Source organism: Haplochromis burtoni, unplaced genomic scaffold (genome assembly GCF_018398535.1).
Source record: "Haplochromis burtoni strain Fernald_Lab_line unplaced genomic scaffold, NCSU_Asbu1 Contig_1208, whole genome shotgun sequence".
Lineage (NCBI taxonomy): Eukaryota > Metazoa > Chordata > Actinopteri > Cichliformes > Cichlidae > Haplochromis > Haplochromis burtoni.
Window position 1 is genome coordinate 30,747 of NW_024583569.1, and position 27,122 is coordinate 57,868.

Consider the following 27,122-nt stretch of genomic DNA (forward strand, 5'->3'; position numbering starts at 1 on the left):
CTGGAAATCCTTGTAGCTGCAATGTTGTGTCTCCATAGGGGACGGTTGGCTCCAGGAGATAAGCGGGAGTCAGTGCCTGTCCTCGGGATGGAGAGAATGTTCCTTTGCTGTGTCAAAAAACTGTCAACATTGATTGTATTGTACCTGTCTTACGCATGAGGGGGCGTTCTAATACCCTGATTTCATAAAACTATTGTGATGTGGTTTTTGAGGTGAGATCTGATGCTGTCTGCGTACGGTGTCCATCTCCCACGCGTGTGATCATTAAAATCATCGTTTGACTCAACCCGGCCGGACCAGTGTTGTTATTTTGGTTTTTCCTCTTGTATCCATCCCCAATATTTGAATCCGTAACAATGCATATAAGGCAAAACACAGAGCCTGTTTCTTTGAAATGGGAAAATCAAGAAATGTCAACCAAAACACCAAGAAAAGAATTGTGGAGCTCCATAAGTGTGGCTCAATTTTGAATACAATTTGGTGCCATTTACAATTAAGAAATACAGATAGTTTCTCTCTTTACTCTTAAAGTTAACAAATATGTTTTTATATTTATCAATCTAAAAAAAAGAAACATTTAGTCTGATTTGATATTACAATTAAAAAAGTGTATCTGTTTTTATCTGAAGAGTGTGTAAATATCTGGTTTCAACTGTATATTTGATGATTGTCAGCACAAAGAGGGAGAGAGAGGAACAGAGATGAACAAGAGCAGGTGAGACACACGTTAGTCAAATGGTTGTTTACCAAAAGTATCACCGTATCACAGGTCCTCATGTATCTTGTACCTAGTGTTCCTTTTTAGGTTTGTTATTTTTCAAGTTATATATTTATTAACTTATGCAGGCTTGTTTGCACAACAAGGCTAAATAATTATATAAACTTTTCTCAATCTAAATATTGTACTTTGGTAGAATTAAAAAATAAGTGTAGTGCAGGTCTATGATGATTTTTAGTGCTACTATCATCTAGTTCTGATTCTTGTTCTGTCTTGGTTAAGTCCTCAGTGGTCCTGATTTTGAACTCTTGTAGTCCTGTTTTAATTCTAGATCAGTTCTGGGCCTGGTTGAATTGGGGTTTAGTCCTCATGTCTTGATACAGCCAGACTTTGTTCTGCCTTGCTGCTTAATTAAAAAACTAGTTTAACGTGTCCTGCATATGTGATATATATTTTTTTCCTATATGAAGTCATTCTTTTGAACAAAACTCAAAACAGAGCCAATTAATCTTTCAGTCATCTCAAACCCCCCCCCCCCCCCCCCCCCCCCCCCCCCACCCCCCCCCCCCACCCCCCCCCGCCACCCCCCCCCCCCCCCCCCCCCCCCCCCCCAAAAAAAAAAAAAAAAAAAAAAATCCCACATGCATACTACCCTTTAGGGCTAAGCCCTGGGTGTTTCAAATGTCTGGCTCCGCCTCTGCTTGAAGACCTGACCTGAGTATTTCAGAAACTACTGCAGAAACTGCTGCATATTCTACAGTAATTTTCCCACACAGCCATCTTTAGGATTTACAGAGAATCATCTGAAAAAACGTAACGTGAGTTTTCATTATGTGGTTCGGAATCACCAAGATGGAGATGGATAACGTTCCCAGCAGCACGTTTACTCTCTGCACCTCAACAACATAAAAAACAGTTCCATGATAATCCTCTGGCCACTCAGAAGCCAAAAAGCTTTGCCAGGTCTGATGAGCCTCAGTCTCTGTTATAGGATCAGAATTTGGTGTAAATATTATGACAGAATGGATCCACCCATTTTTTTGCACACTTAAATACACTAAGTACCAACCGAGCATTGTTTACATTCCACAGACTACTGGAGGATTGCTGTAGTTTCTTGAACTAGTTTAACATGAGTTCACTGTACTCAAATGGCCTCCACAGTCACTAGATCTCAACCTACGCCGACAGATTGGATGTGCAAGCATTATTAAAGGTCATAAAACCTGTCTTGGCGTATCCACCAAGGCTAAATATAATGTGACAATATAAGGCTGTCACATTATATTGGTCAAATTAACGTGGGAGGTACTAAATGACTCAGATGAAATATTTTATTTTCACAATAAGATGAATCTTTTATTTACAGATTTTTCCTGGAGATTCTTTAAAAGGCCCCACAATTTCATTTTCTCAGTAGTTAACACAAACTTCTCAAGATCATCTGTGCATGTCTGAGTACAAATCCAATCCAGAAAATGAGTGGGTGACAAAGAGGTAACAAATACTGAACTTACTGACCAGCTACAGATAGATCCCAACAGGACAGCTCCAATACCACAGTTGCAAATGTGTCTGCATTCATTTTTAGTATTTGTGCTTTTCCTTGTTGACTTTTGTCGTGGAATTTTGTAAATAAAGTCTGCAACACTGAAAGAGCTGTGATCAAACTGTCACGGACTGTAGTAGGACTCAGGCACAGAGCAGAGGTCAATGCAAGAAACAATGTTTATTTACAAAGTCACCAGGTACAGATATATAGAGTGAGGGAATAGCGGGGGTCCAGGGTCATAAAGGAAAGTCCGGGAAGGGAATCACGTTCACTCTTGCTCCTCTCTTCACAAAGGTTCACATGTCGGGTTGGTCACGGCTCCGGGAAAAGTGTGCACAGAAAAAGGTGGGTTACGCTAACGCAGAAATTACAGACAAACTTCACAGAGCTAGAGATGACAAAGCTGAGATTCACTAACGTGTCTCACACAATCATCCAGCGATGAGACTGTCTGCGTCCCGGCCTTAAGTGTCCAACCTGTAATTGGTGCCTGATGAGACACAGGTGTGTACGCCGAGGGCGGGAGCCCGCAGTGAGCTCCGCCCTGGCGGGGAAGCAAGAGGAGAACGTACACAAAAACACATGTGGCCTTGTCGAGCCGGCCGGGCAGACACGGGGACCATGACACAAACTATTTATTACTGCGCAGGAGAATACACATACACGCTCCCAAACATGACAGGTTCATAGTAATGAGCATTCTAACCTCGGGACAAGCATGTTTATAACATCCCACAAACTGTATATCGTTTCAGTTACAACAGTCTTTTGTCCAGCCTGGGCTGTTGCTGCACAAACAAGACTCCCACTATCCTTTCCCAGGCCACCACCTGGCGCTGGCCATGCACTTCATCCTTCTGAGCAAAACAGTTAACAGATAACATAATGAAACATCGTTAGGCCTAGCTAAGCAGTTTTCACAAGCTCATGCTGACACATACTTGCTTCATCTTAAGCAGGTTATACAAAAGTTTATACAGAAATCATACAGTGAAGATGTACCAAAAGCAGCATTAGAGCTTGTGAAGCTTCAGATACTTTAGACACAATAGCCTGCAGAGACCTGGCCTGATGAAGTAGCTCGCCAGAATCGCAATCACAAACAAAATTACATTTATCACCAAGGTTTTACCCAAATGAGGAATTTGTCTGCTTGTCATAGTGCGCCAGTGGTACAAAACTGAATACATGTCTCTCTCTCTCTCTCTCTCTATATATATATATATATATATATATGTCATCAAATTCCTGTAACACTATTTCCTATAAAGACAAAGGCCCAGTCAGCATTTACTCACATTTGCACAGAAGCCTTCTATATGGTGTTGTTTTGTTTCCATGGTCACTGTGTCTATGGAGATGGTGTTTGTTTGGTATTGCAGTTCTGTGTGTCTCAGTGCATATTGAATCCTTAGCCAGATTCTAAGCAGTACCAAACATTACAGTGATTTGCTGTCATGTGATTGACTGGTTAGAAATTTGCCTTAACACGCAGTTTAACAGGCGTGCCCAATAAAGTGGCTGATGAGTCTAGGTTGTTGGCTTTCCAAAATCTAATTTTACTGACACTTCAGATCCTCCATGAATGCCACCCGTTAACTTGCTTATATAGAATTAAAGAAACATTAGACAAAGACAATTGCAGTCTTTGGCATTTCGAGTTTTTATATACACATGTTTCATTTCTAAATAGCTTGACAAAGGGAGTGATCACAGATGACCAGTTTTGGGACAATGTGTTCAAAAGGATGGGTTGTCAGGGTTGAGCTTGTTAGCCAACTCTGAATACACTGCTTGTCCTTCTTCTAACATTTTCACACTGGAGAATGGAAAACTGGGTGTGAATGTAGCATTTGTGGAATTGTTTTTCTTGAGCAATATTGGATTTATTGGAATTTTAACAATGACTGAGTTTAATGTGCTAAAGGGTCAGATAAATATTATATAATTTTACAGTTTTTGAATCTAATAATGTAAATCATACAGTCGCCATTGTAGGATTGTAGTTTTGCGTTTAGCGATATTGCAAAATGTTTTTCAGCAACATTGTGGTAAGAAAAAAATGTAACAATGTTTTTATTGCTACTGAGTTCCATTATTAGTTTTAGCATGAATAGTGAAGCAGGTGTTGTTCTGATAATAAAAAAAACCACAAGAAAAAAGAAGCGAGCACAGCACATCTGTGCAGCAAGATAAGATAGATGCTGTTTAAATCTCAGGTTCATGTACCACACTTCATAGTTTAATAGCTTACAAATAATATTAATGTTGGTCATTTTTGGGACCTGTTTTCATTGTTGTTTTGTTTTAAAAGGGATGTTTTTGTGGTTTGTGGTGTACTTTGATTTACGCAATGTGTTCCATTTTGCAAATGCAAGAAGTATACAGCACCATGATATCCTGTAAGATAAAACAGCGGTTGCCAGGGTGCAAGTAAGGTTTGTCAGTCAAATGCACCCTTTTATCATGTTTTTCTTTACCAGACAAAAGAAAAATGCAAAAAACTCAATCACTGTTCAGTCACTTGTCACAGTTTTATAGATGTTGATAGTGATTTACATGGTTAAAGAAGCTGGAGCAATAAAATGTAGATATATATATATACAAATATAAAAATGATGTAAAAATTTGGCATTCAAATGATAGAAATCCAAGACCTTCAAAACCACAGTATAGAAGTCTTATTTTCTTTTTAAAAAACTTGTGTTATATGTTACATTAATTGATTAATCAAGAACTTAATCCGACTGATTTGATTGGATTATTGTTTCATGCATAATTATATTGTGCCTTACCCCAACAGACTTATAGGACACCCATAATAATCAGAGCCAGGGTACCAACATTATACTGTATGTTTCAAAGAGATGAGATGAACATCTTGCATTATTGATTTATTTCATCATCTATTGGTGAGATCTTATTAAGTGCTAAGTGTCTTTTCAGTGATGACTACTTTGCTTTCTGTGCAGGATTCAAAAGCAGCTGGGTTGATCTTCTCTAAAGTCGTGGCAGCATCTGACTTTCGGGAAATCCTTGAAAATGTTGATGACATGGAGTGAGTGAAGATAAATGACACGTGGTCCTCTGCCAGAGCACTCTCAAGTACAAAACATACGGACTGCCGAAGCTTCTTCGTGAATTCTTCACACATGAAAACATAGAGGATGGGGTTCAGACAGCTGTTCAGAAAAGCCAGACTCACAGTCAGAGGACCCATGATTCTAACAATGTTCCTGAGGTCTGGGTTATTCACAGCCTTTAATTCTATAAAGTTAAAAACATGGAAGGGTAACCAGCAGATGAAGAATGCAAAAATGATGGAGAAAATGATTCTGCGAGATCTCCTTCTCCTTGTTCTCTGCATGCGCATTGCACGGATCCCTATGGCCACATAAGAGATGACTATTACCAGGAATGGGATCACAAAGCCCATAACAAAGCGAAAAATGTGGAGACTCCATTTTTGTTCATGTGTCATAGAATAACCACAGTAATATGTCCCATTATCTCCTAACACGGTGCGAAAAGTGGCATAAGGAGTGCTGCAGATCGCAGCAGTCACCCAGATACCAACACATATGAGCCGAGCTTTGCAGACTGTGCGTTTGTTCTGTGCCCACACCACCACCCAGATGGACAAACAACGATCCAAACTTATAGCTGTCAGAGTAAAGATGCTGGCAAACATGTTGACTAAACTCACAAAGTTGTTGAGCTTGCACACGAATTGTCCAAAAGGCCACTGGTGACTCTGAGAGAGAGAAATGACTGAGAATATCAGGAAGGCTGTGAAGAGAAAGTCAGCTATGGCCAAGTTAAGAAACCAAATTGAGTTGACAGTTTTCTTCATTTTGAATCCAGTCACGTAGATAACCAGAGCGTTGCCCAGAGTTCCAACTATAAATATCAAGCAGTACATGATAATGGCGGCTTTTTGTATGTATGTCGAAGCTGATTCCAGTGTAGATTGACCTGTGAAGTATTGTATTATTATTTTAACACATAATATAATATAATATAATATAATATAATATAATATAATATAATATAATATAATATAATATAATATAATATAATATAATATATACACGCACACACAAAATAAGTGCTTTGCAGATTTTATATATGTATATTAAAGTATTGGCACATGATCTATGCACCATATCACAAGATCATGCGTTTCAGTTTGTGTAACTTAACATGTGCACAGCTTTAACTAAATTTCTGTTTTAGTGAGAACTGACAACAGGCATGTAAGTATCTTACCAGTCCCCATGTTTCTTTTAGCTGAGAGATTCTGTCTTTATTGCCTCTTCTAGAAGTCTTTGATTACTCTTCCCTTTTAGTTTACGCAGTAGCAAATGAAGCAACGCACGCAGAAATGAGCTGATAGAAAACCAGCAACACCCCAGAATATGCTAATGCTGCAACACTTTTGTAATTATGCTTCAAAAGTGGGAGACGCCTTACATGTGTAATACTGTACAAGGTCTGTCTTGTTATAGTGTGTGGTTTCCAACATTTTAGTTTCACTATCCTACCCAATCACCCTCACTCTCTGGCTTATCAGATGGGCATGAAAAACAACAAACCAACAGTAGCTGTTTTAGAAATCTATTGTTCTGTTTGTCACAAATTCACCAAACATCAGCATTGTGGGATTTGCTAACATCAAATGTCAGTTGTAATAGTAATAACTAGTAAAATACTAGTGCGATTGTTATTCATTTACTGATAATATTGTAATCATTGATGGAAAGATGGGAAACGTGGTGTGCTCTTATTTATTTTGCTAGCAGTATATTAAAGGGAAGCCTACACATGTGTGTTTTGCTGATTTATTTATTTATTTCTTAAGCTTCAGTTATTAGCAATTGTTTGGTCGACCCAGCTGCGCAGGTAGGACACACGAGAATACACAGCAGGGGTGTAGACATTGCAGTTAGAGGTTCCCCAGGACACAATACCAGTGAGGTACCATACACCACTGCTCTCACAGACCAGAGGGCCACCAGAGTCACCCTAAAGTAGACAAAGGGGATGTTTTTACTTTGTTGATATAAAAGAAAATATTATATTCTTATCATGCTCTTGATATTATTCAGCAGTGATGCATTTAATTTCTGCATTTTCTGAAAATTCTGAGCTACCCCCTAAAATTTGACCTTCTAAGAGTATTTCTGATCATTGTCATAATCATTTTGAAATGGTTGTTACCTGACAGGAAGACACTCCAGAAGCACCAGCACAGATCATGGCATCAGTGATTCTGTTGTAACCCCAGTAGCTCTTGCACTGATCAGGGCTGATCAGAGGCAGGGCGGTCTGCTGGAGGAAGCGAGGGCTTGCTGAGAAAAACAAAAAAAAGGATAGGAATAAAAAGAATTAGTCTAATTGCAAACGAAGTCTTTCACATTTTTCTCCAGGAACTATGCAGCAGTGTATATTATTCATATATTTATCTGCATTACCTTTTTGTAAACTAAGTTTTTTACACCAGTGTATTGTGAGATGATTATCTCAATTTACCCGTTGGAAAAAAACTCACATGTTACTCCAGTCCGGCCCCATCCAGTGGTGACACATTTGGTTCCAGAGGGGATGCTGCTGGTGGAGGACATCAGGCACACAGGTGACACACGGGAAGTATACTGTGCTGGGGAGGACAGCCTCAGAAGAGTGATGTCATTGTTAAAGTTCTGGGAGTTGTAGTAGGGGTGAGTGATGGCCTAGATGAAGAGGTGAGGATAAACCACACACAAATGTAATACGATTCAGACAAGGGCTTTGATGAAGACAACTTTCATTTGTGTTGTATTATAGCTCACCCTAGAAATGTACATGACCTGAATTGGCTCGCTATTGTACTGCCGATCATGTTCTCCCAGGATCACACGGTGGCGTGATGGACTAAAAAAAAGAAATAAATCAGGAGGATGATCAAAGTGTTGGAAGACTTATTGTGTTGCTACAGCACTCAAGTGACTTACTTCACACCGCAGTGAGCAGCAGTGACAACCCAGTACTGGTTGATCAGTGAAGCTCCACAGAAGTGGAATCCAGTGCTATCCTGCAATAAAGAAAAAAAAATATCTGTGACAAACTTCTACATTGTAATTTAAAATGAAATAAGTTGTTGTAAATTGTGACTGTAGCAAAACCACATTGTTTGTGCGTAGTAAATAACTGAAACTACCTGAAGCGAAACCTGCCAAGGCCAGGAGCCAGACACAGCATTTTCCCCATTCACAATCTTGTTGTATCCACTCACTTGGGGCTTGATAGCAGGCACTCCACACCCTGAGACCCAGTGACATAAAAAAAGATCAAAGTTATTTGACAAAAAGTGTCAGAGTTCATTCTGTATGTATTTTTGTACTTGTCTTTTTTGGTGGTGCACAAAACGCTTAACTGTGTTTCCCATTTACGCACACAGCTGACCAGTGTGTAAAGTGTTTACTTTTGTGCAGTTAGTCAAACAGCAAGAGTAAAATCCACAACTGCCACCACAGATCTCAGAGTGTGGTAGCAAATTTCTTTGTCATGAAATCACAAATCACTCACCCAATGCAGAGGCCACAAGAGCAAAGCAACTGATGATCAAGAACATGTTTGTGTTTCGGTCGTGATTCCCGATTTTCAGATGTGGGGCACACTTGCTTTTATATGCACATCCAATACGCTTGACCCTGAACTGCATGTGTAGGTCTTCATGCCCCACCCACAATCCCCCCCTTCATGTGCCCACAGTATGGGAAAATGGCATCTGGTGATAAACTCAGTTTTTGCTGAATTCTAAATTCATTTTGCTAAAAGGCAAAAGCACCAAGTTGTCATGTAATAGACAGGAAAAACCTTTCATTGACCTTTGATCAAGATGTTCCAAGGTACATGCTCTTGCTTGCATCTTATCTTTCAAACTCACACATTTGCAGTCAACATCTCACCTCTTTTTAACATCGACCTTCTTTCATTGTGGCAATATTTCCTGTAAATATTTCTTGTTAATAGGCAGGAAAAAGATACTGATCAGATCACATGTGGTTCGTTTACAGGAACCAGTTTTATCTGCACTTTTCTACAGCTGCAAGTTGAATGTCTCTGTGCATACCTTAGTTTCACCATAAATGAGAAGATACACACGTTACAGTTGTCAAATCAGAATTTTACTGTTGATATTTATTGATTTTTTGCATAAAAAAGCATTGATACAAAGGTGTGACTTTTAAACTATCTAAATATGCATCTGGATATTGAATGTGATGTGTGCTTAGATATTGCAAAACATTTGTTATAAACTTGACTAGATATTTATCAGATGTGTACTAGGTAAGGTGAATATCTATTGGCAAATAGTAAAAAACACTGAGTTCAGTCAACTTCCTCGATAGTTGGACCAGAAGAGGAGCCACCTCCTGCACCGCCAGGGAAGCCACCGGGCATTCCTCCTGGCATGCCCCCTTGATATAGTTTAGAGATGATAGGGTTGCACACCTTCTCCAGTTCCTTCTGCTGGTGATCATACTCCTCCTTCTCTGCCATCTGGGAAAAGAAAAGAGCAAATATACTCTACTATGACAGAAGGCTTTGTGGGTCAGGAGTTGACAGGAAGCATATGACAGGAAAAGGAAGAAGGATATTGATTCATAACTTTGATACAATGTAATGCTCACTGCTTTCACAATTTTAGATAAAGAGGAACCTCGGCCTACTTTTAAGGCATGGCTTTTTACCTGGTTTCTGTCCAGCCATGCAATGACTTCGTTGCACTTGTCCACAATAGTCTTCTTGTCCTCTGGGCTGATCTTGTCTTGGAGTTTCTCATCCTCTACGGTGCTCTTCATGTTAAAGGCGAGAGATTCAAGGGAATTCTTGGCTGTCACTTTCTCCCTCTGGACTTCATCCTCAGCCCTGAACTGCTCTGCTTCCTGCACCATGCGCTCAATGTCTTCTTTGCTCAACCGGCCTGTGACAGAATTAAATTTTTTTCCCCTGCATTCATGTATAGGATTTGATTTTTTCATAATAAATTTGCTGCTGGATATATGAATTAGTATGTATTTTTTCATAATTGTACCTTTGTCATTGGTGATAGTTATTTTGTTCTCCTTTCCAGTGCTTTTGTCCACTGCAGACACATTGAGAATGCCATTTGCATCAATGTCAAAGGTCACCTCGATCTGAGGAACCCCTCTCGGAGCAGGTGGAATACCAGTCAGTTCAAACTTCCCAAGGATGTTATTGTCCTTAGTCATGGCTCTCTCACCTTCATACACCTGAAAACAATTATTCATATTGTAGCTTAATGTATCAGAGTCAGGTTTTAGTGTACACAAGTACCTAGAATGCAGCTGGGCATAAAGGTTAAACAGTTACACAACTTTAACCCTGATGTACCTGAATGAGCACACCGGGCTGGTTGTCTGAATAGGTGGTAAAGGTCTGGGTTTGCTTAGTGGGGATGGTGGTGTTTCTCTTGATAAGGACAGTCATTACTCCTCCAGCTGTCTCGATTCCCAGGGAAAGGGGTGTGACATCCAGCAGGAGTAGGTCCTGTACATTCTCAGACTTATCCCCAGCCAAGATGGCGGCCTGCACAGCTGTGGAGATTTTCCACAAAGTTAAACTGATTATGGTTTCAGTCAGCAGCTCTGTTTTATTGAGCCATAGCTGAAATATATAGTGATAAATGCTGCAGAGACCCACCTGCACCATAGGCGACAGCCTCATCAGGGTTAATGCTCTTATTGAGGTCACGACCATTAAAAAAGTCTTGGAGCAGCTTTTGAATCTTAGGGATACGTGTGGAGCCGCCCACCAGGACAATATCATGGATCTGTGTCTTGTCCATCTTGGCATCCCTCAGGGACTTCTCCACAGGCTCGAGGGTTCCACGGAACAGGTCTGCATTGAGTTCTTCGAAACGGGCCCTGGTGATGGAAGTGTAGAAATCTGTACCTTCGTAGAGCGAGTCGATCTCGATGCTGGCCTGGGTGCTGCTGGAAAGGGTACGCTTGGCGCGTTCACAGGCTGTGCGGAGGCGACGCACGGCTCGCTTGTTGTTGATGATGTCCTTTTTGAACTTGCGTTTAAACTCAGCTGTGAAATGGTTCACCATGCGGTTGTCAAAGTCCTCACCGCCCAAGTGTGTGTCACCAGCAGTGGCCTTCACCTCAAAGATGCCGTCCTCAATAGTCAAGATTGACACATCAAAAGTACCACCTCCGAGGTCAAAGATAAGCACATTGCGCTCTCCACCAACCTAAATTGAGAGGAGAGAATTACAAAGAGGAAGCCAAAATAGCAAAAGCTGAACATTTTAAGATTAGCTTACCTTCTTGTCCAGTCCATAAGCAATAGCTGCAGCAGTAGGCTCATTGATGATGCGCAGTACATTAAGGCCAGAGATGGCCCCAGCATCTTTGGTGGCTTGACGCTGGGAATCGTTGAAGTAAGCTGGAACTGTGATGACTGCATTGGTCACAGGCTGTAAAGAGAATAAGACACTAAGTTAATATTGCTTCTTTTTTTTAGATCTGAAACTGCAAACATGAAAACTGTAAGGAACCACTTTATCTAACTATAATTTACTATACAGACACCACAGACACTAGATAACCTGGGGAACCTGCTTCATGTCAAAGTCATTAAACTTCAGTGCTATTACTGTATATTTTCGAGAAGTATTCATATTTAGAAAGATTAGCCAGTTTAGTTTGCTGATAGTTGCAGGGTTTTTTTCCTGCATAAAACCCAACTTTTCCACCTAATTTCAACGATCCTGTTATCCATTCACTTTTATCTACCTTGCCAAGATATGCTTCAGAAATCTCCTTCATTTTGGTGAGGACCATCGAGGATATCTCCTCTGCGTAGAAGGTTTTGATCTCACCCTTATATTCAACCTCCACTTTAGGTTTGGATGACTCATTAATGACTTTGAAGGGCCAGTGCTTCATATCAGATTGTACCACGAGATCGTCAAACTTACGACCAATCAGACGCTTTGCATCTGGAAATAGATTTAATGGAAAAAATTCGAATTGGTTAATGTAATGTTCAGTTTGGAGTGTATCGACAATATTTACGTGGTTATAAAGTGAGGACACAAAGAATACTTTTATTTGATCACTGCTTCAACCGATTTGTCAGTTGGGTATTGGAGTTCTTACCAAATACAGTGTTGGTTGGGTTCATAGCCACCTGGTTCTTGGCGGCATCTCCAATAAGTCTCTCTGTGTCTGTGAAAGCCACATAACTGGGTGTCGTCCTGTTTCCTTGGTCATTAGCAATGATCTCCACTTTGCCATGCTGGAAGATTCCTACACAGGAATATGTGGTGCCTAGATCAATACCCACTGCTGGTCCTTTAGACATCTGTGACACAGAAGAGAAACGTAGTACTGCAATCCCACATTTTTGCACATACTCATCATTATTGAGCCAAGGATTGTTATCTGTTTGTATTTTTATAGTTCTAACATTTTCTGTGTGAAAATGTTATTTAAAATGTTACTGTAAGCATCTAGAAAGGTGAACCTGGTGCTGTTACATAAGCCCAGACACCACTACCACGTGAGGTCCGGTTTGCGGTGGTGTGCTGTCACAGTACCACAGTGACTTAAATGACCAGCTGACACTTGAAACATATACTACTGCTCTTCTGCCTTGGCAACATAATACTAGAGTGTCTTACTCAAGCTTTTAAATGTGCTACACTAATCCTGCAGTAGTGACCGGTGTATCTATTTTCCGACAGCTGGCTCTAAATAGCTTTCACTTATTATATAGAGTATCCTCATGTCTGCATAGCAATGAATGGACTGTGACAAAAAATTTTCAGGGATCAGTTAATCAGAGACTCAAACCTGGCCTGGTTCCTTTTAAAACTAATGATGTGAAAAAAGAAATGGACAGCATTGACATTCAGAAGGATTAGCAAAGTAGTCCTCTTATTATCACAGTTCTTGGAGTCGTGTTTTGAATTAATTGCCAAATTAAGGGAGCAAGACCCTTTTAGGAGCTGTGAAAATCACAAACACCCAGTTGATCATTACACTAAATCACAGAGCATAATGTTTCTTGGCTTATCTCCTGTTTTCTTTCTGTAAATGTGTCAATCATTGTTCCTCCAAGGCTCCAGATATGTTGCAAACAGAACTTTTTATTGAATTATCACTTGTTATCCAGTTGGGTAACACAGAGCAGAAAATGCTGACAAACTGTTGTGGCAGCACTGTACCAACATCTGAAACTTGTTGCAAGACTGTTTTTACATGGAAATTAACCACCCACACAGAAACCACCCATGACCTTTGTGGAAATTTGAGAAACATAAGCACTTTTCTTCATAGAGAATTAGATTTATTTTGTCATGCGATTGTTTGAAAAGAACCATGCAAGCCTCACTTGTTTGTGAATTTGACTTCTGCCAGTTAGACGCTGAAAGCAGTAAGCAAGACAGACTATGAAGCAAGGCCAGAAAGCAATTTATGCTTTTTATTCTTGTTACCTTTGCTGTTGAATTTTCAGCGCTTGACAGTTTACAGAATTAAAATGCTTTTTTTTCGCTCAACACCCAACACAGCCGTCTGAGCTTCTCTCCAGCACTCCTTTCCCCTCTTCTGGCAGGCAGACTAAGAGGACGAGTGTCAGTTCCCCAGTGTATAAAGAGCACTGTGCAAGGAGAGAGGGTGTCAGGTGATCCCATTGAGGAAAGTTCTCGACCCACGTCTTCTCTCTCCGAATCTCCAAATAGATTTCTATGTAAAAGCCTCTATTTTTAACTCCGTGTTTCTCTCCCAGTTTTACAGAACATAGGCATTACAGAACATGCTCTGTAATGAAGAAAGGTAGTTCCTGAACATTGATAGGTTCACATACTCCATAAATGGTGATGAGTGAGGACACTGTTTTTATTAAAAACAGCTTGTAAATATTGCATGGTGCACATTAACTCACTTTAGCAGGACTATTTTTTATAGCACTGACCTCATTTGTGATAATCGCCTGTAAAGTCCATCTTTTTTATGTGTCTGAAGTTGCACAGTTATTCAGATTTGATGTTAAGGCTTCTTAGAGGATCTTCTTTTGCATTCCTACATATCAAATGACTTTAATTCAGCTCAATCAATTCACATAGTAAAACAGGGTCTTTCAAAACACAAGGTCATCTTTTATTTAAAAAAATTCAAAAATGTAAATGAAACAGGTTTATTCACCAGCAGAATAAAAATCTTCAACACTTTTACTGAGGTACATTCATAGTGTAGTGTGCATGTTTGTCATTCTCTATTTAGGACAGTTATGCAATGTAGTTTCTTGGACACTTTGTGGTACACATACTGTAGGCCCCTCTGACACATGTATCATCTAGCATTAAATATAACTGCCAGCGAAGAAACCGGGCCTATTTATAAACTGCTAACAACCTGGAAAAAAAAATAAAACAAAGCTCCTACTGTGAAGTAATAAAAGATTAGACCTTGCATAAAAAAATAAAATAAAATAAAAAATCACCGCACAACAACTCGCACCCAGTGTTGGTCAACTATAAGACAATAAATAGTGTACACGTACTCATAGTGATGAGTGAGCAAATTTAAAGTGAGCAGCAACCAGCAGTACATTAGTGTTTCCCTCAGACAAAAAAGTAAGTGGCATCAAAAAGTGCATGTAGGGATTAACTGTCAGCTACAGATTACAACCTGTGAGATCATTAAAAAAAATAAAATCATTTTAAAACAAATAAACTACGGAGATGATAAAAAAAGTCCTCGTGTTTGCTCCGATCAGGCCTGCAGCGACCGTTCGTAAAATCCCAAGCACAGCGCTTGCAGTAGTTGTAGAAATGATGCTCGGCTTTCTTCAGTATACTGTTCAGGTCCAGTGTCCCCTGAAGGCTGCACAAAGCACACACACATTAACTAACACATGCACATCTTATTTGTGATGAGCTGTGTGATGCAGCACAAAAACAAACCCGTTAGTATATTGGAGGAGCTGAACGTCATCTGGGCACTGCAACAGAGACTCTCTGTGCTCTAAAAGGATGGCTGCACAGATGAAGAGCTCAAAGGTGAAGTCAGTGTTGATCGCCTGCAGCTCTGACTCTGAACCGTCTTCTGGCAATATCACAAGGCAAGGGCATAATAAGAAGTAGCAAAGAGGTTTGTGTTTTTTGTGGGGGTTTTCTACTTTCTCTTTTGTGTTTCCGGGCTTTACCTGTGCTGAATTTCTGAGCAACTCTTTCCTGGTAACGAGCTCGGTCGACTTGCTGTGAGATGAGCTCCAGGTGGTCACAGCTCAGGATCTCGAACAAGCGTAGTGCTTCGCTGTGTTCAAACTCCCTCTGGAAACCAAGCAGCAGCCACCTTAAAGGAGGGGCAACATGTGCTTATATGTAAATAAGACGTTTGTGTGGGGGGGAAACAAAACAAAACAAAAAAACCTTGCAAAACTGCATTTGAAAACTCAAAATAAATAAATAAAACAGAGCACAGAAAAACAAAGCCTTGCAGATCTACCTGTGACAAAACGTAAACCTCTCCATGTTGTCTTTCACCAGATGAGCATAAAGCGGAGGGTCCAGTTCCTTCAGCAGAGCTGCCTCCAACTCTAGATGTTAAACAAAACTTTTATACTTTAACTAAACTAATTTATACAAAACATTTTTTTGTTTTTATAGAGACTTAACTCTATTTTAATTGGATTTTGGGCTAATATGATTTTGTTCTGCATATCCGACCTACCATCAAATTTCTACCCTGGAAATAAAGTTAGTGTCTTTGTTTGACCACTAGGGGTCATAAAGTAACATATTACTCTTTAGATAAAAAGAAAAAAGCAGGCAGTGCTTGACTGAACTATTAAAATAAGGGTGCATATGAGCACAACGGTGCAGAAGCTGAATGAAATGTATTATCTGAAACAGAAAAGGAAAGTTTAATTTACAGATCTTACACCATGACAACAGTGGGTGTGGCAGACATAAACAAAACACTACTTTGTGTCAAAGTATTTTTTTTAAATATCCGTTTTGTTATTGCTACCTATTTTCCTGTGTAGACCATCGGCCCTGAAGTCCCTGGAGAATTTCTCCATGTAGCACGAAAAACTCCAGAAAGTGTCAACCTCACAGTCGAGGACCTCCAGGAATCGGCTGCACAAGTCATTCATTCCCTGGGCATAACTAACCTCTGGATTTACAGCAAAGGGAGCAATGCATAAACAGTTACCCTCTTTTTTATGGCTCAACAAACAACCTTTAAATCCATCTGATCCAGACCGAGTCAGCAAACCTGACACAGGGTCGTTTACCTGGATGAAAAGCAGCATAAGTGATAAGGATTTCTCGCAGAACCAACAGATTGCCTAAGCCTTCATTCCTGCAAACATCCACAGACACAAACAATATTAGTATGTTATAAATAAGCAGAATTAGTTCAACACAGCTGCCAAAACTTGTTTTGATGCGTAACACTGGTGATGCTTTATGCCCCAAATTAAACCTTCACTCATGGAGAGATTGTCAGATGTGACATTTAACTACTAAGTCTTCAATTGAAAGTCAGTTAAATAATTTTAAGTTTCTAAGAAAGAAAACGAAGCGAGGGGTTTTTATTCAGTGTTGTCCACTTAGTCATCATTTACCCAACTTCACTTTTCCTTAATAGAGCAAGCTGGATTCCTACCCAAAATTTAAATGTTTAAAATGATTAAGCTCGTCAAGAACAAAATGCAGGTGACAGAAACTGCAAAAAAGGCAGTTTAATTATGAACATTAAATGCTATTCATACCCAGTAACACTGATTTGGGTCATTTACATAGAAAAGAGCCTTCAGAATATTTCCTTTTCTCCTACTTCCCACCCACTTTTCCAGTTCAGTGTCACACTGGTCTTGGAGCTTACCACCGCTCCCTCGGATATCTGTAGCCTCGATTCAAAAACTCATTTTAAGCCGCAGTTAGTCCAAATTTAGAATCTGAAATGTAGTTTAGACTGAAGAATCTACACATCATCATCTCTAACATGATGCCGATACATGACACATTTTTCCAATCAGTGAACAAATGATTATTCACTGACCATTGTGTCATGTGTCTAAATGCTGTCTCATGGTGAGATACAGGAGCTGCACTGAAGCAGAGAGGAGGCTACAGCACATCAATTAATACAGCTCAGAAGATCACCAGGTCCTCTCTGCCCCATTTGACTTGTTCACTTCCTGCTGCCTCAACAGTGTGTAAAATATAGTCAATTCAATTCTATTTATATAGCACCAAATCACAACAATAGCTGCCAAGGTGCTTTATATTGTAATGTAAAGACCCTACCATCATAGACCGAAAAACACCCCTATGAGCAAGCACTTTGGTGACTGTGGGAAGGAAAAACTTTTAATAGGAAGAAATCTAAACCTAAGTGGAAAGTTTTAAGCCTAATCTTAAAAGTACAGACAGCGTCTGTCTCCCGAATCCAAACGGCGGTGGTTCCACAGAGGAAGGACCTTAAAGCTGAATTCTACTTTTAAATATTCTAGAAACCACAAGTAAACCAAAAGTCTGAGATTGCAGTGCTCTAATGGGGTGACATGGTACTATGACGTCTTTAAGATAACATGTGGCTTGATTATTCAAGACCTTGTATGTGAGGAGAAGGATTTTAAATTCAATTCTGGATGGAACAGGGAAGCCAAAATAGGAGAAATATGCTTTTTCTAGTCCTGGCAGTAGTCTTGCTGTAGCATTTTGGAACAACTGAAGGCTTTTCAGGGAGTTTTAGGAAAACCTGATAACGAATTACAGCGTCAACTTGAGACAGGATATTTTTAATTTTGGAGATATTGCCAAAATGGAAGAAATCAGTCCTACATATTTGTTCATTATGTCCATTGAAGGACATGGCCTAATTAATAAAGACTCAAAGATTCCTCACAGTGTTACTGGAGATCACGGTACATGCCATCCAGAGTAAGGATCTGGTTAGACATCACATTTCTAAGATTTTTAGGGCTGAACACAAAAACCTGAGTTTTATCTGAATTCAGAAGCGAGAAAGGTCATTAGAGGCAGATCGTTACGTGTATTATCTGGTTTCATGGAGACCTGGGTATCATCTGCAGAGCAGCGAAAATGTATGCTATGCCTTCTGTGTAAACAGACTGTACAGAACTGGTTCTAGTGTGGAACCCTGTGGAACTCCATAATTAACCTTAATGTTTGAAGAAGACTCCATTAACATGAACAAATTTGAATCTGTTAGATAGATATGACTCATACTACTGCACAGCACATTACCTTTAATACCTACAGGATTTTGTAATTACTGTAATAAAACATTATGGTGAAGAGTATTTAATGTTGCATTTAATGTTAAAGGTCTAGCACAGGGGTAGGGAACTCCAGGCCTCAAGGGCCTGTCCTGCAGGTTTTAGATGAATAAAGATTAATTCATTACAAGGCCTCTGGAGAATTCAAGACATGTTGAGGAGGTGTTTTGGCCATTTAAATCAGCTGTGTTGGCTCATGGACACATCTAAAACCTTCAGTACACTGGAGTTCCCCACTCTAGCAGGACAAGCAGATGTATGAGTCCACTGTCAGAGGCCATAAGAATATGATTTGTAACCCTCACTAAAGCTGTTTTTGTACTGTAATGAGCTCCGAAACCTGAATGAAACTCCTCAAATAAACCATTCTCTGCAGATGATCTGTTCCACTACTTTGTAAGATTTTTTTATTTTTAGATAAAAGGAAGGTTGGAAATTGGGTTATATTTTAGAGGATCCATCACATCCTTGTTCTGACTGATTCAACTTGCTCACCTCTGGCATCAGCTACAGCGACTTGTAGATCAAGGGGGACCAAAAAGAAACTGTTTCTTCTCAAACACCAGTACAACGGTAAACTTTGCACTGACTCCCCTCTCTACCACCACTACCACATCCTCTTTTATTAAGAGTATTCTTCTTGGTGCATTAAGTTCTCTCCTGTACAGTACCACAATGAGTGGTATCTTAAATTTTTAGAATACTCTGTATATTATATTTATCTATACTCTGTGTAATATTGTATTGATATTTGTTAAGTCACTGTGAAATTAAAAAATACTTATCTCTACAACTCTCAAATGTACAACTATATAACTCTGTACCATAACCACATTACCTCATGATCATGACCTCAGTTATTGTCATTCTGATGGTAAGCATAATTACTCAAAAGGACTTCTTACAAGCATGTTTTGTATTGTCAAAATAAATAATTTACCATATAAAGATTTAAAATATGTTAGATTTAAACTCTTACCTCTCCTCCAAAGTCAGACTGATTTGAAGGTCAGCGTGATGATAATAATGCTGTATAAAGTTATTTAAAACAGTTTTTCTTAATGCCATTGTTTGTATTGCCAACATAAATAGGCATATAACTAATGATATATGGGAATTCTAAATATCAAGTTATAGCTTGCATACAAATATCATGTCACATTTTACCTCCGACCTCACTTTTACATTTTCAATCTGTCTTCATATCATGCTGAAATTAAAAAGTGTTTTACTTTAAAAGTTTGTTTTTTTATGACTTTTATAAAGGGGAATTAGTATGTGTGTTGACCTATATACCCCATTTGTGTTGGCCTACATGCGCAGGTTTTATCTATATTAGTAGTATAACATATTATCATATGTTATACTACTTATGCTTGAACACCTGTTGATGCACAGCTGTTATTTTTCAACCTAATAATGGGTCACTTTTGGGTCACTGTGACAGTTTTGTGTTCCATTTTGACAGCAGCTTGCTGTATAATGACAATGAAAGGCCTCTAATTCAAAAGCTTTATACAGTTTTATTTCATTTAAACAGCAATTGGTACAGTAATAAGCAACAAATCTATGTAATATTGAAATCTCAATAAATTTCAGTGCAGGTGTGGACTACCTGATAGCTGTCTCAATGCCGTATCAGTGTTAAAAAGATGGAGACCACAGACTTACAGATTCTGAACTCAAAATAAATATGTGACGCCCAGCAGTGGGTGTCTCTGACATTACACTGATGACTCAGTGTTAGTAAAACCCTTGTTTGAAACTAGAGATGGACCGATCCGATATTACGTATCGGTCCGATACTGATCTAAATTACTGGATCGGATATCGGAGAAAAATAAAAAATGTAATCCAATCCATTAAATATCACGAAAGCACCTCACAAAACTTGCAACACGCCGTAACTCGCCTCAGAACGTTAGCACGTCGGAGCAGTATGCATCACGTGATAGAGCGGCTGTGGCATGCGGGACCTGTCGGTGGTCTGGATAGCATTTGGAGCTTCGCTAGCAACCCGGCATTTCATCTCCGACAAAGTTATCCCCGAGAGAAGTAAAGCAAGTGTGTAAGTCCATCTCTGAATGTATAAGCATTCCTGCGTTAAGCTTAACAAGCGACTGCCTCTTCTTGCTGCTACTTCAATCATGAAACTGCTTAATGATCAGCTGATCGGCTTTTCTGTCGCGAGTCCGTCTCTCTGTTTGTTTTTGGCCCACTTTGCACCAGAAAGAGGAAACCAGCGGCTGAACAACAGCAGCACGTTTAAGCTTGATCAGCTGTTGTTAGAATTATTTAATATTACTTTCTACTCGAGGATCTTTTTCTACGTAGCTGACGCTGGTAACTGTGCAGGGGCGGATCTAGCAAAGTTTAGCCAGGGGGGCCGATAGGGCATTAACAGGGAAAAGGGGGCACAAAGACATACTTTTCTTTCTTATTCTCATTTAAAATGTCAGCTTTTAATAAATAATTATCTGACACCCAAAGTTTTAATTTGATGTAAAATGAATAGAAGTCAATTACTGTATATAGTAGACTATTAAGTCTAATATACCCTAGTAAGCTATAGTACTTTTTCCTTTGGGAAGGTACCATCTGTGCAGTCTGCAATTTTGTTGAAGAAAGATGTTGAATCTATTTAATATTTCTTGAAAAATAATTGATTTCTGTGCATTTTTTTTTCACACTGCATCAAATTAAGGTTGATTACGTCGATTAAGCATCATGAGGTGGAGCGTGAGGGGTGGTTCCCTATTTTATTTATTTATTTTTGTTGTTGCTGGGAGTTGGAACCCTATTAGTTAGGTTGCTTAATATTTACGCTAAGTACTCTTTAAAATACCAGAATAGGGAGGATGGTGTAGGTTTAAGTTTATTAGATTGATCAGTATTGCTGAACTATGAAATATTTTTTTTTGCATACAGGTATAACAGAATAGCTTTAGTGTAGTTGTTGTTTTAAACTTGAGTATGAACTTATACAAAATGCAGCAAGATATTTAAAAAACAGTTTTGTTGATTAAAAAACACTATATCGGATTCATATCGGTATCGGCAGATATCCAAATTTATGATATCGGTATCGGTATCGGACATAAAAAAGTGGTATCGTGCCATCTCTTTTAAACACACACACGCACAGAGAATACAGGGAGTGCAGAATTATTAGGCAAATGAGTATTTTGTCCACATCATCCTCTTCATGCATGTTGTCTTACTCCAAGCTGTATAGGCTCGAAAGCCTACTACCAATTAAGCATATTAGGTGATGTGCATCTCTGTAATGAGAAGGGGTGTGGTCTAATGACATCAACACCCTATATCAGGTGTGCATAATTATTAGGCAACGTCCTTTCCTTTGGCAAAATGGGTCAAAAGAAGGACTTGACAGGCTCAGAAAAGTCAAAAATAGTGAGATATCTTGCAGAGGGATGCAGCAGTCTCAAAATTGCAAAGCTTCTGAAGCGTGATCATCGAACAATCAAGCGTTTCATTCAAAATAGTCAACAGGGTCGCAAGAAGCGTGTGGAAAAACCAAGGCGCAAAATAACTGCCCATGAACTGAGAAAAGTCAAGCGTGCAGCTGCCAAGATGCCACTTGCCACCAGTTTGGCCATATTTCAGAGCTGCAACATCACTGGAGTGCCCAAAAGCACAAGGTGTGCAATACTCAGAGACATGGCCAAGGTAAGAAAGGCTGAAAGACGACCACCACTGAACAAGACACACAAGCTGAAACGTCAAGACTGGGCCAAGAAATATCTCAAGACTGGTTTTTCTAAGGTTTTATGGACTGATGAAATGAGAGTGAGTCTTGATGGGCCAGATGGATGGGCCCGTGGCTGGATTGGTAAAGGGCAGAGAGCTCCAGTCCGACTCAGACGCCAGCAAGGTGGAGGTGGAGTACTGGTTTGGGCTGGTATCATCAAAGATGAGCTTGTGGGGCCTTTTCGGGTTGAGGATGGAGTCAAGCTCAACTCCCAGTCCTACTGCCAGTTTCTGGAAGACACCTTCTTCAAGCAGTGGTACAGGAAGAAGTCTGCATCCTTCAAGAAAAACATGATTTTCATGCAGGACAATGCTCCATCACACGCGTCCAAGTACTCCACAGCGTGGCTGGCAAGAAAGGGTATAAAAGAAGAAAAACTAATGACATGGCCTCCTTGTTCACCTGATCTGAACCCCATTGAGAACCTGTGGTCCATCATCAAATGTGAGATTTACAAGGAGGGAAAACAGTACACCTCTCTGAACAGTGTCTGGGAGGCTGTGGTTGCTGCTGCACGCAATGTTGATGGTGAACAGATCAAAACACTGACAGAATCCATGGATGGCAGGCTTTTGAGTGTCCTTGCAAAGAAAGGTGGCTATATTGGTCGCTGATTTGTTTTTGTTTTGTTTTTGAATGTCAGAAATGTATATTTGTGAATGTGGAGATGTTATATTGGTTTCACTGGTAAAAATAAATAATTGAAATGGGTATATATTTGTTTTTTGTTAAGTTGCCTAATAATTATGCACAGTAATAGTCACCTGCACACACAGATATCCCCCTAAAATAGCTAAAACTAAAAACAAACTAAAAACTACTTCCAAAAACATTCAGCTTTGATATTAATGAGTTTTTTGGGTTCATTGAAAACATGGTTGTTGTTCAATAATAACATTATTCCTCAAAAATACAACTTGCCTAATAATTCTGCACTCCCTGTAAGTTAAACAGGACTGTAATGTTTGGGGGGGTTGAAGTTATTCTGTGTTAATTATGACATGGTATTGTATGAGAAGAACATTCTTAAGGGAATGTTTAGCTGCTTCAAACTGCTGAGATAATCAGATGATCAGAAGTGTGAACAACAACTGCCATGATGCCTTATCACTGCTCAAAACTATTTCCAAGGTGCTCCAGGGGACATTTAACCGCATTCTTTATGCTTTGCAGCCTCCCCAACATGGATAATGTGACAGACCCCCTCTGTAAAGTTTATTTTTTAGCACATGATGGCTCTTTTTGGCTATTCATCTGTAAACTCTCTCCATACTCTTTCACGTGATTCTTGCGTAGGTGGTAGAAGAAGTTTGTCGTGTTTGAGTCTGTGGTTAGGACCCATTTGCGGCATAATTTGCATAGTACAGTTTTCTGGTCTGTGTCAGACTTTTTATACCCAAACCATTTCCATGCTACAGAGGTAGCCCCTTGTTTAGGAATAAGGTCCTCAATTTGTTTTGACCGGTCCTTCTGTTTGGAGCTACCTGGTTCTGCCTCATCTTCACTGGCCATGCTGGTATTTTCTGTGCCTGCATCCACGTGTTGACTATAAGCGCCATTTATAGTTACTTCACGTTTTTATTTGAGGTAATTTTTTTTGATGCATATTCTGAAATTTTATATTTGCGAATAATGTATTTTCCCATCATTTCAGCTTATTTTGAAAAATTTCAACAGGATCTTGAGCTTTATTGTGAAAGCTTTATGTGGTAAATAAACAAGCGGAGGGCGGAGATACACGATGGTTTTACCGTCATTGTTACTAATGAACCGATACATAAAAACAGTCGCTTGTCCGTCCATAGTGTGATTATTTTAAATATAAGAGAGAGAGAGAGAGAACTTCAAGACATTATTATAGCCACTACAGTGACCATAAAAATGATGAAAAAATATTGCCATAAACAGCTTATTTTGCGACACCACGAAACAAACGATAGCGTATATGACACGATAGATGTTTTCATATCGTCATCCGATATGTATATCATCATATTGAACAGCCCTAACTGTGGTGTTCTTTTTTTTATCGTCTTGCCCCGAACCTTTTAGAGAGCAGAAACTCACTTTGTCCTTCAATTTAAACGATTGGATATTGCCAATTTTATTTTTTGCTGGTGGCTGCTGTGAAAGAAATCTGGTGCTTGATCAGTGGTGACAGACAGACAAAATAAGTGTATGCAGACCTCTTTAAAAAATTATCAAAGTTAGTTAAAAAAAAAAAAAAACCATAACTGATAATCACTTACTGGTAATAGCTCAGGTCTCTGTTGGTTCGGGGCACATCTTTATCAATGATTCGAATGGCTTCCTGCAGCTCCTCACGGTCAAATGTGACCCGCTCAAACAATATCTGTTTATATGAAAAGTTAGTACAAAGAGGTAGTAGGTAAATGGCAAACCCTTTAACAAATTTAGATCCTGTTGTTTAATTTGAATAAATATACTGCATTTATTTTATTTCCCTCACTTTAAACTGTTCTTATGTTCTACAAAGAAAAACCAAAGGGAACATTTTAAATATAACTTAACAAAAAACAATGCAGAAAAATAGTGAGTAGAAACATGTATGCGTAAAAGAAGCAAAAAGCCAGACATCAGACAGGTCACAATAATACTCACAGATGTTTACTTGAACTGACCTGTGCCTGAAGCTCCAAAAAAGCCATTCTAACTCTGACCGCCTCTGACCTGTCCTGAGATTGTTGCTGGGTCTGTGCCTGTCTCTGGTCAAAGTACCTGACGGCTGCCAGCAACTCAGCTTGATCACATATAAGATATTTAGGGAAAAGAGTGAGAAATCACGGCAGTGAAAAAGAAGGAATCTATGTGGCTTTTAACTGACAGCCGTACAACTTACCATCAGTACCATTGAGGTGCATTCGCATGGCTGAGGGGAGGAAGTGCTGCCATTTTCTCTTCATCACCTGATAACGTACGACCAACTGGTCCTGCAGCAACGAGCGCTCTAAAGCTGTTGAACCACACGGGTACATCCCGAACAAAAACCGCCACGCGAGGCCACGCTCAGATGGACACACCCCACCTGGACAGAGAGTGCAGACCTTTCAATCATTGTCAGTGGACAATTGTGCTTGAAGATAAAACATTACGTGACCTCCTAACATTTAGTTAAACCAGTCACCACTGGTCTGAAAGAGAACATGGGAAGATCAAACCTGAAAGGAACAAATTTTAGATGTAAATCAAAGCAACAAGACTGCAAACACATATTTTAGTGAGCTTGAGCCTGCTGAGACAAATATTTAAGAGGCCATTTGTAACGTCTTAGTCTCTGGTGGAGTTCAACATCCTCCACAAAGAGGACAGATTCAGCAGGATTGCTGAAGTGCTGATAAGTTCTGGCATGAGATGACAGTCTTCTTGCATTTAAAACACTAAAAATACAGCACAGACGTATTCTGTCCGTTTTTGCTTCTTCTAGTTCACAGCATATGTTTATGGAGCCATTGACACTCATGTGATCTCACTCCTAGAAATCCTACCAACCCTATAAATGGAGCCGCTTTATCACAGTAGTCACGCTGGACTTCTTTGCTCCAGGCGGTCTGGTGAACAGTGAAATGTTGGACTTTACAGAAGCGTCTGATTGTGCTTTTCCCCAGAAGCAAAGCGTCACCTGATTTAATCTTAAGAATGAAAACCCATTTAAAAAAAAAAAAATGATGTTAAATATTTTTACCGTACACCAAAACGGTGCTAAAATGGACACATGTATATTTTGTCAAAACACTATAGCCCATTTTTATTTTTCCAAAGAGTCAAATTTAATTTCTCTAAAAACACACATTGAGCGAATGCAGTCACGCCTTTTATCAGCAGGTGCGGTGCATTCAGGTTTGTTCACAACAACCTGAGGCCTCAGCAGCAGTCGGTGTGAGAAACTACAGCTTTAAATCCAGCTGCTTCATGGACTGCGCTGATTGCCAGCCCCTGTCCTGTTATAGTGTATCAATACAGAAAAACGCAATTATCTCTCAAACTTATAATTAACTAGATGAGAAAAGAGTTTGCTTTTCTAAACGTGGATAATTAGATATTTTAAGATTTCTGCTTGGCCTTCCGTACTCACTAAAGTATTAAAACGGAAGTGCGGACAAGCAGTCTTACTTCATGTCTCCTGCAAAACTGCACGAATCAAGTTTACATTAAAAACTACTTGCAAGTAAATTGTGCGTTTTAGAAACCGTTTTTGAAGATATGCATCCTCAGTCTTGACTCGTCGACCCTCCCCTCGGCGTCCATGACTCTGGGTAAAGTGAGGCGCGCTACAGCCAGAGCAGGAGAGCTGATCGCTGCTACTCTCCTCTGAGAGCCTCCATCCAGCTGGGGGATACTGGCTGTCAACCGTTCCCCTGCGGTCTGCCTTGGATTTCCTGTGTTTAGATCTTCCATGTGTGGCTGCGGTTTTAAATCACGCAGGGGTGAAGTTTGTCATTCGCGCTGCATCCACATAACAGGCAACATAATCATCCTCCTATGGCCCACCGCTTCCTAAACAACACAGCTCGTCTCCCTCCGTGAGCTACAACTGAAAGCATTCAAGACTCATTTCCAGCAGCGTGGTCGAGTCGTTTTAACTTTGCTAAACCCGTCGGAATGACTTTCAGGAAACCATATCCAGCGAGCACAACTCTCATTCAGCCATCTGGGAGTCATATGACTGCACCTTTAAGATCCCAGTTTGCCCCAAATTCCAGGTGGAGTCCAAACCCATGTGCTAA

General features: G+C 39.7%; 4 protein-coding genes across 5 annotated transcripts; all 4 read right to left on the reverse strand.

Moving 5' to 3' along the window:
* Positions 1 to 1,401: 1,401 nt before the first annotated feature.
* Positions 1,402 to 6,989, reverse strand: LOC102295779 (C3a anaphylatoxin chemotactic receptor-like). The gene is made up of 2 exons (XM_005951933.3): positions 6,540 to 6,989; positions 1,402 to 6,245 (listed from the first exon to the last, which is right to left on the reverse strand). Exons 1-2 carry the CDS (start codon positions 6,547 to 6,549, stop codon positions 5,194 to 5,196), a joined length of 1,062 nt encoding a protein of 353 aa, XP_005951995.1. The 5' UTR covers positions 6,550 to 6,989; the 3' UTR covers positions 1,402 to 5,193.
* A 133-nt stretch (positions 6,990 to 7,122) lies between these two features.
* On the reverse strand, positions 7,123 to 8,988 carry LOC102296088 (chymotrypsin-like protease CTRL-1). Its single transcript, XM_005951934.2, has 7 exons — positions 8,838 to 8,988; positions 8,470 to 8,573; positions 8,264 to 8,343; positions 8,102 to 8,183; positions 7,822 to 8,002; positions 7,491 to 7,621; positions 7,123 to 7,295 (listed from the first exon to the last, which is right to left on the reverse strand). The coding sequence occupies exons 1-7, from the start codon at positions 8,971 to 8,973 to the stop codon at positions 7,134 to 7,136; spliced, it is 876 nt and encodes a 291-aa protein (XP_005951996.2). The 5' UTR covers positions 8,974 to 8,988; the 3' UTR covers positions 7,123 to 7,133.
* A 443-nt stretch (positions 8,989 to 9,431) lies between these two features.
* On the reverse strand, positions 9,432 to 13,913 carry LOC102296403 (heat shock cognate 71 kDa protein). Its single transcript, XM_005951935.2, has 9 exons — positions 13,786 to 13,913; positions 12,446 to 12,650; positions 12,080 to 12,285; positions 11,608 to 11,760; positions 10,980 to 11,535; positions 10,671 to 10,873; positions 10,351 to 10,549; positions 10,007 to 10,239; positions 9,432 to 9,815 (listed from the first exon to the last, which is right to left on the reverse strand). Exons 2-9 carry the CDS (start codon positions 12,648 to 12,650, stop codon positions 9,645 to 9,647), a joined length of 1,926 nt encoding a protein of 641 aa, XP_005951997.1. The 5' UTR covers positions 13,786 to 13,913; the 3' UTR covers positions 9,432 to 9,644.
* A 137-nt stretch (positions 13,914 to 14,050) lies between these two features.
* si:dkey-238d18.4 (GTPase-activating protein GYP7) lies at positions 14,051 to 27,120 on the reverse strand. 2 transcript variants are annotated; one of them, XM_014330963.2, is made up of 10 exons: positions 26,586 to 27,120; positions 25,238 to 25,423; positions 25,020 to 25,138; positions 24,627 to 24,730; positions 16,593 to 16,660; positions 16,325 to 16,471; positions 15,800 to 15,890; positions 15,498 to 15,646; positions 15,256 to 15,394; positions 14,051 to 15,175 (listed from the first exon to the last, which is right to left on the reverse strand). In XM_014330963.2, the coding sequence occupies exons 1-10, from the start codon at positions 26,791 to 26,793 to the stop codon at positions 15,007 to 15,009; spliced, it is 1,380 nt and encodes a 459-aa protein (XP_014186449.1). In that variant the 5' UTR covers positions 26,794 to 27,120; the 3' UTR covers positions 14,051 to 15,006. The 2 variants fall into 2 exon arrangements, with proteins under 2 accessions (XP_014186449.1, XP_014186448.1); XM_014330962.2 differs by having other exon boundaries at positions 15,256 to 15,397; positions 26,586 to 27,118.
* Between the last annotated feature and the right edge of the window lie 2 nt (positions 27,121 to 27,122).

Bases quoted from the DNA above. Each gene is read 5' to 3' on its own strand.
- LOC102296088 (XM_005951934.2), bottom strand. From the start codon at position 8,973: ATGCAGTTCAGGGTCAAGCGTATTGGATGTGCATATAAAAGCAAGTGT. The intron at 8,574-8,837 runs GTGAGTGATTTG...ACTGGGTCTCAG, and splicing joins TCTTGTGGCCTCTGCATTGG to GGTGTGGAGTGCCTGCTATC. The intron at 8,184-8,263 runs GTAAGTCACTTG...TCTTTTTTTTAG, and splicing joins GCTGCTCACTGCGGTGTGAA to TCCATCACGCCACCGTGTGA.
- LOC102296403 (XM_005951935.2), bottom strand. From the start codon at position 12,650: ATGTCTAAAGGACCAGCAGTGGGTATTGATCTAGGCACCACATATTCC. The intron at 10,240-10,350 runs GTACAATTATGA...ATTCTGTCACAG, and splicing joins AACTATCACCAATGACAAAG to GCCGGTTGAGCAAAGAAGAC. The intron at 9,816-10,006 runs GTAAAAAGCCAT...TTCTTTTCCCAG, and splicing joins CATGGCTGGACAGAAACCAG to ATGGCAGAGAAGGAGGAGTA.
- si:dkey-238d18.4 (XM_014330962.2), bottom strand. From the start codon at position 26,793: ATGGAAGATCTAAACACAGGAAATCCAAGGCAGACCGCAGGGGAACGG. The intron at 16,472-16,592 runs GTAAACGACCCT...CTGTAAATCCAG, and splicing joins TTATGCTGCTTTTCATCCAG to AGGTTAGTTATGCCCAGGGA. The intron at 15,647-15,799 runs GTAGATCTGCAA...CCCTCCTTTAAG, and splicing joins AGGTTTACGTTTTGTCACAG to GTGGCTGCTGCTTGGTTTCC.